The sequence below is a fragment of the Miniopterus schreibersii genome (assembly GCF_964146895.1).
Source record: "Miniopterus schreibersii genome assembly, chromosome: 5".
Classification (NCBI taxonomy): domain Eukaryota; kingdom Metazoa; phylum Chordata; class Mammalia; order Chiroptera; family Miniopteridae; genus Miniopterus; species Miniopterus schreibersii.
Window position 1 is genome coordinate 40,247,934 of NC_138106.1, and position 12,257 is coordinate 40,260,190.

At 39.3% G+C, this 12,257-nt stretch overlaps 1 protein-coding gene across 1 annotated transcript in view; it reads right to left on the bottom strand.

The window, feature by feature from the left end:
- P3H2 (prolyl 3-hydroxylase 2) overlaps positions 1-12,257 on the bottom strand; it is a 143,128-nt gene that overhangs the window by 22,998 nt on the left and 107,873 nt on the right. Inside the window, exons 2-7 of the mRNA XM_081137726.1 lie at positions 11,166-11,318; positions 7,865-8,054; positions 3,487-3,618; positions 2,081-2,223; positions 1,655-1,744; positions 233-273 (exon numbers count right to left, since the gene is read on the bottom strand). Coding sequence (XP_080993852.1) covers positions 233-273; positions 1,655-1,744; positions 2,081-2,223; positions 3,487-3,618; positions 7,865-8,054; positions 11,166-11,318 — 749 coding nt within the window. The remainder of the gene's footprint in view (positions 1-232; positions 274-1,654; positions 1,745-2,080; positions 2,224-3,486; positions 3,619-7,864; positions 8,055-11,165; positions 11,319-12,257) is intronic.

Here is a 12,257-nt window from a genome sequence, read left to right on the forward strand (position 1 = left end):
CCGTACATAGTTATTACAATATTACTGGCTATATTCCTATGCTGTATTTACATCCCCATGACTGTTTTTATAACTGCAATTTGTACATCTTAATCCCTCCCCATTTTTCATCTGTTCCCCCAAACCCTATTCCATCTGGCAACCATAATTAAAACATTTTTTTTAAAAAAAGAAATTTTATACCTTTGAAAAAAATTAAATAAACAGTTGGTGTCCTGAATGAAGAACTCACCGATTCTCATCCTGTCGTCCTCCATATCGAATCCAATAATTCTGTTTTAAATTAAAAAACAATTCAGGACTTTTGTCACTAAAACATCACTTACAGAAACAGAATACCCTTAAAATACTCGAAAGACCTAAAATGTTATGAAACTTTCATATTATGTAAAGATGAATTATATTTTTATTTTAAAAAGTAATAAAAAGGAAAGCTAAGGCTCATACAATTTTGAAAAAGACAAAATAATGCACAGAATTTTTTGAAATAGCATGGAATTATCCTGGACATCCATTCTTTTGTCCAAGAAAGTGATTTAGAATTTGGTGTCAGGAAGACATTTGAAAAATAATTCAGTCTAATTCCCTTATGTTTTATGAATAAAATAAACAAAACAGTGCTTTTTTAAAATATATGACATGTAAATTATATAAAGAACACATAAAATAACCAACAGTGAACAAAAAGTATGTCCACACAATTCAAATTAGAGGAAAATAATAATAATACGTGAAAGGTTTGTTTTCGCTGGTCATCAAAGGAATACAAATTGACTCAACAGCGATGTACCATTTTGTATATAATTCATGATTAATACAAGTGAGTTTAAAATGTGATTTCTCATTGCTGAGATGTTTGTAGTAAGCTGGTATTTTTATGCGTTGCTAGGAGCAATAAAGGTGTCAAAAAACACTCTTAGAAAAGCAATTTCAAGAACTTTAAAACTTCTCTTTCATATCCCTTGATGGCAGAGTAATCCCACTCCTGGGAATTTATTCAAACAGCGTAGTTCATCAGAGAGAAAAATACTTAACGCAGGAGTATAAGAGAAAACAAATCAAACGTTCAGCATCACGAGGGGTTTTTTTATTGTACGTCAACTCTATATATGTAGCTAAAACAATTTTAGAAGCTGTAAAAATGCAGAAATTAGTATGGTTCTTGAAGTAAAAATCAAAACAGAAATCTATCTATGTAGCACAGCGCTAGTTCTGCCAAAGGCATGCCTTCATATGAATGGTTAGAAGACAGCATGGTCAGGTGTAGAAAAATCAGCGTGCTGGGTAGCAGAACTGTGACTGATTCTGTTCTTTTTGGAGTTTCTAACATTTTTTAAATGTTTAAGAGAAAACACAAAATGCTGCATCCATAATTTAGGAAATAAACCTGAGGCAAATGCGTCATGTACAAAATACTTCTCTTCTACCCAAAGATACTTGCTTTTGACTTGGGATCTCAGGGATATGGAAATCTATAAAAATCTTTTAAAGTTTGTTTATCATTTATATTGAATAAACACTCACGCACATCCCGCTTTTGTTCAGTCAGGGGATTAAAATCTTCAACAAGCAAGGCTGGGTAATAGAATTATAAGTAAGAAGCCCACTGAACAGTTCTTTTAAACAACATTTCCCTTTTCCTCTTTGCTCTTACCGGCTCAGTGTATGAAAATCCCAGGCTCTCTGCAGCTGATTTTATTAGTTCCGCTTCCAGTTTATGACGCTTCACGAACACTGCCAAATCCTAGAGGGGGAAAAAAATGAAAGAAAAATTTAAACTTAAATAATAGTTAAGAGGTATGATAAATGCTCAACTGGAAATAGTTTTTATTAGACAGTGACAATAATCAAAAAAACAAAACATATTCAGAGTTGCAAAAATGTCTCCAGCTCAACAGATTTTTACAAGCTAACACATAGGAAAAAATATGCTTCTGGCATTAATAAAGTTCAAAAGAACTGAGTTCCAGAGCCTTCACTCAATTCTTAGGTCTATGTAAGGGCGGTGTTCGAGTTTTGACTCGCTCTGCCCCGAGCACCGAGCAGAATGCAGGATTTCTCCTTAGCACCTACGTCTCACCTCCCGGGCCTCGACGGGCGCCGGGTCGGCGCCGTCGCCCAGCAGGCTCTCGTAGTAATCCACGTTGTCCAGGACGGCCTCGTCGTCGGGGTGGAGGAGAAGATAGGCCTTGGCACACTCCAGGGCTTTCGCGTATTCACCCACTGCAAGACCGAGCAGTCGAGGCATTAGAGTCGGCCTAGGCCTGCACAGAGGATGCTGAGGGTGTCTCAGCACGTCTGTGAGCGGTGAGCATGATACATCAATAGGCAGGACACGCGGGCTGAGCAGAGAAATCAGAGTAGTTACAGGTGGACCAAAGAACACGATTTCAGGCATTCCAAAGGTACTGCTTTGGGTCTGCTTTGGTGCTAGATGTTTTGCACAAATCATCAAAAGTTTCCATCTGAAGATGTATGTTGACAACTTATATTATTTAATACAGATACACAGAGTAGAATTTTAGGAGTTAATTCTGATTTTTGTACTGAGTTTGATAACATGATATCTAAGACTAGTTTCAACCATCGAAATTCTATTCAGTGCTCTTAAATATAAGTTGCTGAATCTGTATCTCTCTCATAGATCATTGGAAATTAACACTATATTGAGATATCAGTTCTCGCCTAATGGATTGGGGAATATCTGATAATTTGATAATATATTCTTTTGATGAGCAATGAAAAGTGTAATCCATGGGAAAAAAATTGGCAACATCTATCAAAATTACAAATGAATAAACAATTTAATTCATAGGAACCCATGTTATAGATATTTATGTGCAAATGTAAAATGATATATGTAAAATGTTAGTCATTTTATCATTAATTATCATAGCGAAAAGTTATAAACACAATGTCCATCAGTAAAGAATCACATGAAATAAATTATAGTACAATGATATGCAGAAGTAAAAAAAATTAATGAGGAAGGTCTTTATGTACTGATACAACTAGATTGAATCATAAAATTACCAAAATTTGACTAAGCAAATGGTGATTTCATAGGTCCAACCTACTAAAAAATCTGATACGTATTATTAAGTGAAGAAAACAATGTAGAGAACAGTGTATACTATCTTCAGTGTGTGTGTGTGTGTCTCATTTCCATATAAAATTTTTGGAGGGATAAATAAGAATCTGGGTTGCAGGACATAAAGTTGGGTTGTGGGGAAAAGGAGAGGGAGGCTATTAGGATATTTGGTCTCTGGATCTGTGACTATATTACCTTTTATAATTAATTTGAAAAATTTTAATTTACAAAACTCATAAAATGTCAGGACATTATCACAGCATTCGCCCATTCGTAGTTTCATCTCCTGCTCTTCTTGTCCTGAGCTGCGGTGATGCGAGGGGAGAGAGTGATTCTGTAATGATGAGCAACCCCCCACCGCCCCCAAAGGTCTTCACGGATAACCCACGCTTTACCGCGATAGTAGGCAAACTGTAGGTAGTCATAATGCAGGGGAAGAAAGTTCTCAATCGGTGAGAGGCGGCCGGGGCGGGTGGCGAGTTCCCTCACGCACTCATGTTGACAGACTAGCACCTGCATGTAGTGATCTGCAAGACAAGAGCCCACAGTGGGTCCCTCCAGTCATGTGAATGTCCACACCTCAAAGTCAGAGCCATAGTGACACAGGGCATTCCTCACCTCACCACACTCTGAGAACCATGTCATTACTACCCTCACTTCATGACCAGAAATCCTTTTCACCAAGAGGTGAAGTGACTCGCCAAGGCCTCCTAATTGGTGATCACTAGAGTATTAATCGTGAACTCCAAATCTTCTGGCTGCTGGTCTTTTCTCTGTATGTGCTCTTCCTTTCCGTGTATTCTGTTTTCTATACATCTCCTGAAAGTGACATAGGTCATCTCACCCCACTCACACACAGCTAAATAGCTGACTTTCCTATTATAACAACTTGAGGGCTTCTTTTTGGATATTTCAAAAGGCTGAAGTAGCCCAGAGTCAGGATCAGAAGTTTAGGTCCCGGTTTTGTTAAGGGTCAGCTGAGAGAAAGGAACTGCACTGTAGGTGGGGGGTTCACTGCAGAGAAGTAAACTAGAATGCTCTTTCCGCTTGTTAACATTTTCAGGCAACTTTTCCTAAAGGGGAAATAAAAACAATATTGCTTTACACCTATTGATTAGGAACCCATTCGGCCCAATTACAAATTAGTCCATCACCGGGGCAAAAATTTAGCTACATTAAATCTTAATACTGTAGGGAATGGTAAAATAAGAGAAGAGTGGAAGCTGAGGAATTTAAATAAGGACTCTGATTCTTTCTCTTTGTTCCCCTTTCTTTGTTCCATTTTCCTTACTTGTAAACAGGTCAAGATCCTGAAGTGTAGGGATTTTCATGCTCTCTTTATTTAGCTCTGGGCTCTAGCTAATCTAAACATGAGTTGAGGAAACACAAGTAGCTAGTGAACCAGAGGGGGCAGGGTAAACCAAAACACATCCTATATTTTGCCCCAACTTTGATTTTCAAAATGAAGATGGAGGTAGCCTTTTCGAGCAAGAGAATAAATAGTTCACTCATGCTCACTCTGAGTGAGTGGGTTTTCTTGAGAATGATAAAACCATCTAACTTCATGACTGTACAATTTTGTTTACCACAACTGCCTTCTTTCAAAAGCTGCTCAGTTAGGCAGAGTTCAGGTTGTATTTTGATGACCTTGAAGAATAACCCCAAAACACAGCAGGAAAGAAATGTACATTTTCTGGTGTGTAAAAAAGTGTGTCAATTTTTACATCACCTGGCTAACTCAATCGAATATAGCACAGCTAGTAGAATCCGTGCAGTCCAGAGATTCTTAACTCCAGTTGGGGGAACGTGAAGGAAAAAATGAGTTCTGTTCATCTGATTACAATGTTAGAAATAAATAGCTAGCTATTTTATTTCTTAAGAAAATAACAACAAACAACCCTCAACTGTTTTCCCTAGTTAGCTGGTCATTTACCTTCTAATACACCCACCGTCTAATTCCAAATGACAAGCAAAAGGAAAACTTGGGAAACACACCCACCAAGAACCCCAAATCTGAATAAAAGTATTTTTCTTTTTTCTTCTTTTTTTTTTTTTTAAATATACATCTTTATTGATTTCAGAGAGAGGAAGAGACAGGAAGAGAGAGAGATAGAAACATCAATGATGACAGAGTCAGTGATTGGCTGCCTCCTGCACGAGCAACACGGGCATGTGCCCTGACCAGGAATCAAACCAAGGTCTCCTGGATCACAGGCCGATGCTCAACCACTGAGCCATGCCAGTCGGGCTAAAAGTATTTTTCAAAGCAAGATATAAATAGAAGCAAAATAAGAGTGACACAATAATATCCTTTAGGGCTTCAACAAGCATAGCTAGTGATAAATAACTGCATTCAGAAGCCATCTATCTGTATACTTCTCCAATTTTTAATGTTCTTCTAACTCTCAAATTCAAATATTCTGGCTTTCTAAATACATTCGTGTTTTAAAAGCCAGTTTAATTCCAAATTTAGGACAGTTTTGAACCAAACAGAATATACAGAGTTATAATATCACTTTTTATTAGTTGTATTCCTTGCTTTTTTACTAAATGTTATTGTGCAATTAATATGTTTCTAATAAGTTTAGATCCAAGACACAGTGTGGTAATACTTTTCAAAATTTCTGTCTCATAAAAAATTGAATATGTTTCAAATTCCCAAGGAGACTTACCATGTTCCTATAATATATAATACTTGGCTTGAAGTTAAAGGACTATGGCTTTTAAAATAACTTTTCTTTACTGGAAGTGGGGTCACGGCGTTGGAAGTTGTGTTGAGTGTTAAGAGCCTGAGTTAGGAGATCTCTCTCCTTTTTCAGCAAACAACATGCTGTGGTGACCTTGAGGAAATTACTAAATGTTAAGCTGTGGGGAACTGTCAGTCAATTTTCCTAAACCAGATCTAGGACGTTTGCCAAGGCTGTTTGGTGGCCATTGGTAGAGGCAGGCATGTTTAGAGGCAAATGTGGGAGTGGAGGCAGGGCACATATCCTCACAAAACCACCAGATAGTAGACTATAATAAAGAAGTATTCCTCTGTAAGAAATACGCTGCACTTGAAATGCAAAACACACAAAACTGACATTCAAATGAGCAATGCTCACAAAAATGCAGGCAAATGGCTCCGGCAGAGGCCCGATAAAACACAACAGTGGGGGAAAAATACTCAATAAGTCATAAATTGGTATTGATCTTAAGTGAATTTAGTTGATTTGGCATAACTGAGTGTGTGGCAAATTGGTCATTTGACACATTGATTTTCAGTCTAACTTCCTTGTCTAATTTAACAGATATTCCCCAATTGTCCCACTAAAGTACCTTAACAATGTATGACTTACATTTTCACATATATGGAATATTATTAACCCTTTTAGACTTTAGAGTATAATTGATGGGTATGTCACCTCCTTTGGTCACTTGCCCAGTCATTTAACAAATGTTTATGAAGAACCTACTATTTGCCAGTCACTGTACTTAGGCACTGAGGACTGAGCACAGAACGAGATAGGGCGTTAGCCAGTGATGGAGGAAAAGAATATTTTGAAGGTCTCTAAGTGGAAACGAGCTTGGCATATCCAAAGAATTAAAAGAACTACAGTAGGAATGGGCCACATAGAGAAAAAAAATGTAGGTAAGTATGCCGTCATGAAAGTCCTTGTTAAAGGTTTTGGGGTTTATTCCCAGTACAGTGGAAGCCAATGGGGAGTTTTCAGCATTTCTGTGAGGAGACTTTCATTTTTTTTTTTTTAGAAGACTGCTCAGTCTGCCTACAGGGGAAAACCTGGAGAGGACATAAGGACCAGGAAGGAGGCTATCACAGTGGCTTAATTAAAATAGACTGTTGATTGGAACCAGGCTGGTAATGAAAGAGGTGGAGAGGACCATGAAATCTTAAGTGCTATTAGAAGGGAACAGCTATCCAAGCCTGGTAACAAATCAGAGTGGGACAGGAATTGAGGGAAACTTTGGACTGGAAGATAACTTCATGAGGTCTGGTTCGAGCTCCTAGGTGAGTGGTGCTTTTTATGGAGGCAGAAAGCATTGAAAGTTGGGGAAAGCATATTGACTTCATGAATTTGCATTATTTACTTATTTATTTTCAAATGTGTTATTGATTTCAGAGAGAAGAAGGGAGAGGGAGAAAGAAATAGAAACATCAATGATATGAGAGAGTCATTGATCGGCTGCCTTCTGCAAGCCACCCTGCAAGCCATGCCCGCAACCCAGGCATGTGCCCTGACTGGGAATCGAGCCACCATCTCCTGGATCATAGGAGGATGCTCAGCCACTGAGCAACACCGGCCAGGCAGAATACTCTTAAATAATTGAAGAGACTATACAAAAGTATTCACTATTACACTGTTTTAATAATAATAAATTGCAGCTTCCTTAATATTCATCAGCAAAGCACTGGTCAAATAAATTGTGCCGTCCATCCTCATATAATGGAACATTATGCAACCATTAAATACAGTAAGGTAGATCCACATGTACTTACACGAGAAGAAGTCCACAATATATCGTTAAGCATAAAATAAAACAAAAGCAAAAAAATGCTGATAATCAGTATTTACAGAATTATCCTAGTCTTATAAAAAATAAAATTATTAAAAATACTACATGAATGTATCTTTAAGACACAGGATTGTTCATATATATTAGAATCTTTCACTTCTTACACTATATCCTTCTATATTGCTGGAATATTTTTACAGAATGCATGTGGTATTTCTATAATCATAAAATAAGTGAAAGAGAAAAAATAAACTTTACCTGCAATGGCTTCATAGAGACCAGCTTTATACCTTAAGTATTCATACTCTTCAAATCTCTGAGGCCCCTCACACAAGGCTCGGCACTCTGTATCTTCCATGAAATATTCTCTCAAAGCTTGTTCAAAGTGCTTGATAGCTAGCTCAAAGTCATCGGCCTCATAATGTTTGACTCCTGCACTGTAACTCTCCTGCAAAGAAACAAAAAAACTTTTCTTTTTTCGAAGAGCACCCACCCCCAGAGCACTTGAATAGCAGGGTTCGTGCAGACTTGGGACCACTTCGGTAGGTGGGGTACTGGACTCCTGTGCTGGGACATGAAGGGTACCTTCCCTAGCTTCAACCAACTGTAAATGAGAAAGGACTTACTGAGCAAGCCAGCTTCCGTGGCACCAGTCCATTTCATTTTCTTCCTCAGCACACTCAAGGCTACTTTCTGCGCCTAAAATCTTTGCATACTCTTATAAGGAAAAGGCAACAGTGGGATTGGCAAGAGAAGTGCCCGTGGGCTTATGACAAGGCAAAAGAGCAGTTAAACAGGTACAGGCACTTGGTATCCATGGTCCAGCCCTACTTGGGGAATTGGATATACATTGGATATACATGTAACCCAGGAGGGGATGTCATGGGGGTCTCTGCAAGTGACAAGGGAGACTCTGCATCCCAGAAGGATTTTGATCCCAGGTAGGGAAAGGGGCTGAAAATAAGACCTTGTTGGGAAGCAGAGAATAACCTGTTGTTGCCAGAACCCCAGGACATGCACCCTAGAGCTAGTGTATTACCCTGGCCCTGGGAAACTCAACCTGGTACCTGCTGGTGTACTCTCCTGGGGCGGGTCTTTCCCAGGGCTTGCTCCTACAACTTACCATAATTGGTAAGTGGCCAATTACTATTCCATCTGGCAGATCTGTATTCCTCCTCTCACAGATAGTATTCTAGGCTGGAGGGGACATCACCTGTCAAAAGGTATGGTATAGGAGGCCAGGGAGGCCACCTGAACAAGCCACTATTCTTACCTAGGATAGAGAACAGCCTATATACTACCCTCTGGTGCTAATCTGTCTCTGTTGGTGCCTACGAAACAATTGTCTTACTCTCCTTGGTTCAGCGCAGGCTAACAGCTTTGCGGGATGGGCTAATGAAACGGGTCTCTGGTCCAATGTTTCAGACTATTAAGGATGTTCAAAGATGTCCCTCTCTGCCACTGCCAGGCTGCCTTGGAAAACAAGTCCAGTCAACCTGACAGAATGGCCCATTCTCAACACAATTTAAAAAGTTTCTTGGGACTGACAATCAACTTTATGTACTCTGATACTACTATGTATAAACCTATTACATATAAGTCCATTATTCCTTTACTGTATGCTATATTATTGCTGTAAAAAACAAATGCAATGTCTCACCTATCGTTCTTCCCAGGATATGTGGGGAAGACACAAAGAGCAGATTGTATGGGAGTGGAAAGGAGGGGTACCCTGTTGGGCGGAATGTATGATAAATGGAAACATGGGCCCCATCCCATGCTCCAACTCCCCTTCGCACCCTGTGGAAAATACAGTGAAGGCCATCTGTAAATGGACTGTGATACCTTCGGGTAAGCAGGACTCCATACACTCCCTCCAGTAGTAAGACGCTTTCTATATAAAACTAATCTCATAGATGTAAGATATAAACTAATAGTGGAGAATGATAGGGGAGGGGCACACAATAGAAATAAAATCACAGTTGTTTAATAGCTACTCACTATAAACAAGAGATTTTCTTACAGGCCTTGGGAAACTAAAGGACATGTTACAAGGAGAGCAGACTCGGGAGACAAAGCAGACTGGAGGCCAGATCAAGGACAGAACCTATCTGAAGGGAGACAGCATTCCAGGCTAATCTTTGCAGCATTTGGGGCTAATCTTTATAAGGACAATGAAAGAAGACACACCCTGGGAACTCATTAACTTTACATTTTTTCCCACCCACTAACCCTATTGAAAAGCCTGTTTGAAATGAACTGTCAGCGGTATTTTCAGGGTGTTACACCTGCCACTCTCTCAGATTGCCTGCCATCTGATCAATAAAACACACCAAAGATTCAACCTCGACTCTACTTATTTGACTCTGGTTGTGGCGGGCGGCTCAGAACCTTTCGTGTCCAGTTTCATACTGACGATGGAACTGCGACACACGGGGCTGAGAGGTGGGAAAAGGAACTGAACCATTATGAGAAAATCATGAGATCTTGAAGTTATTAGCTAGAGACCTTAGTGTGCCACGTCATATATTGCCAGAGAAGGCTACCACGCTCCTTTAATTTTATGTTACCGATGTGCTGTAGTTATAACGTGTATTGATGTATATCTCTTCCTCTCACTTAAAGAGCACTGCAATTTTGTGCTGGGTACAACGCTAAGTCCCAGAGTTTTTTTCTTGCTGCATAGGACCTAGTCCTTTCCATAAAAGAAAAAAAAAGACTAGCCCGGCCGGGCGTGGCTCAGCGGTTGAGCGTCGACCTAGGATCCAGGTGATTGGGATTCGATTCCCGGTCAGGGCCCATGCCTGGGTTGCGGGCTCGATCAATGACTCTCTCATCATTGATGTTTCTATCTCTCTCTCTCCCTCTCCTTTCCTCTCTCTGAAATCAATAAAGATTTATTTAAAGAAAAAAAAAAGACTATACTTTCTAACCACTTTGAATGCTTTGAATGCAACAAAGTGCAGGAGGATTGATGTGGGTGGACATGACAACCATCTCTTGTTCTGGCCCAATAAAAAATAGAAGAAAAAAAGGCTTCCGCTGAAAATCTTCTCTCACCCTTTTCTTTAATCATTTTGGAGGCAAAGCCCTTTCAACATATTGTGATTTTAAGTACGATTTCACTTAAATAATTATATGGCTTAAAACAAAATCATGTGGCTTAAAACCCCAGAATTTGAAAGTATAGGTACAACCACGGGACTTGGAGCTAGGAAACTACAGTGTGGCCTGAGCGATTCCCATTGGCTTCAAGCCCCAGGTGTAAAGTAAGTGTTGGAGGGACAGCTAAAGCTCAGAAAGGGTTACAGAGGTTTGTGTCACATTCTGCTTTTCACCATGTCATACTGATTTTCTAAATCAACTTTCACTGTCTCTCCATTTTTTTCAACCCTGATAATTACACTATTTTATGCAATAACTCTGAAAGTATAAAAATGTCACTGTATTGAAAATCAGGAACCAATCTGAGATATCCATTCACAGGAATCTGCTTTGAGTCAAATGCAGCTTAGGAGCACTTAGCTGCACGTGGTTGGCGGGGGTTCCCGGGGCTCACCAGGTGCGGCTTGGCTTCTCGATCCACCAGCTGGAAGGCGTCGGCGCCGGCCATCGTTCTGTAATTCTCAATGTTCTGCTGCATTTCCATGTGCTCAGGGTTGGCCATGAAAAATGTGTGCGCCGCTTCCACTGCCTTTTCCAGCTCGTTAAGCTGTGGAGAAAAAAAAGCGGGATCAAATAAAGGCAAATATTTCTAAACCAGGCTCAGTACGAGGCTTGAAAGTGGCAGGGCTGGGTTTCAGTTCACATTCACTCTACTCAACCTCCATCCAAAAAGGCGGGAGGTTAACACATAGCACTCCTAGGATGGTATGTGGGTATTTTGGCTTTAGTGAGAATGGATACACGGACTTTGCTCCAAGTTCATTCCCTTCTACCTCTTTTCTAAGTCATCTGTGTTTTCTGGGAAATTGAATCTATATGCTTCTGTTTTATAATTAATCAAAATAAAAAGCTGCCAGGACTGTGCCACTTCTAATTCATATTTTCAACATTTTGGTCTTTTATTTTCTCTTCATTTCTTTTTGTCCGTTTTGCAATAACCCTGACGATGGGAGTACAAACAAACCTATGTTTTCCAAAGGATGGGATTGGGTATTCCTTCCACTCCACCAAATGTGTTACCAGACTTTAGAATATGAAGAATACAAAGTTATAAGGAGTGAATTATTCTAATAAGAGTTGCTAAATACAGCACATACAATGTTCTACCACACTCCTTTGATTGAAGTATTTGATTCCAAATATACAAGTTTGGTTCTCATTAATACAAAGGGAAGAATTTTTAATAACCACTGCATAGACACTATAAATCTTCTCCTGAACCACTTAATGTACTGCTCTCCGTGTAACATGCAGTGATGCATTTTTTAACAAAATGGAATTAAATTTACTCAATTTAAGACATGTTTCCTTATGTTTTAGTCATGAGAATGTCTGTTGATAGATCATTTGCCCCATATTAGAAAACTGAATATTTACATTAGTAGCCTTTTTCATGGTCAATCCAAATTATGGTTGATCTACTTTAAAGTATAAAGAAATAAAAAACTCATTGTTCCTGAACAAGTAAATATAAACTCAAGGAACG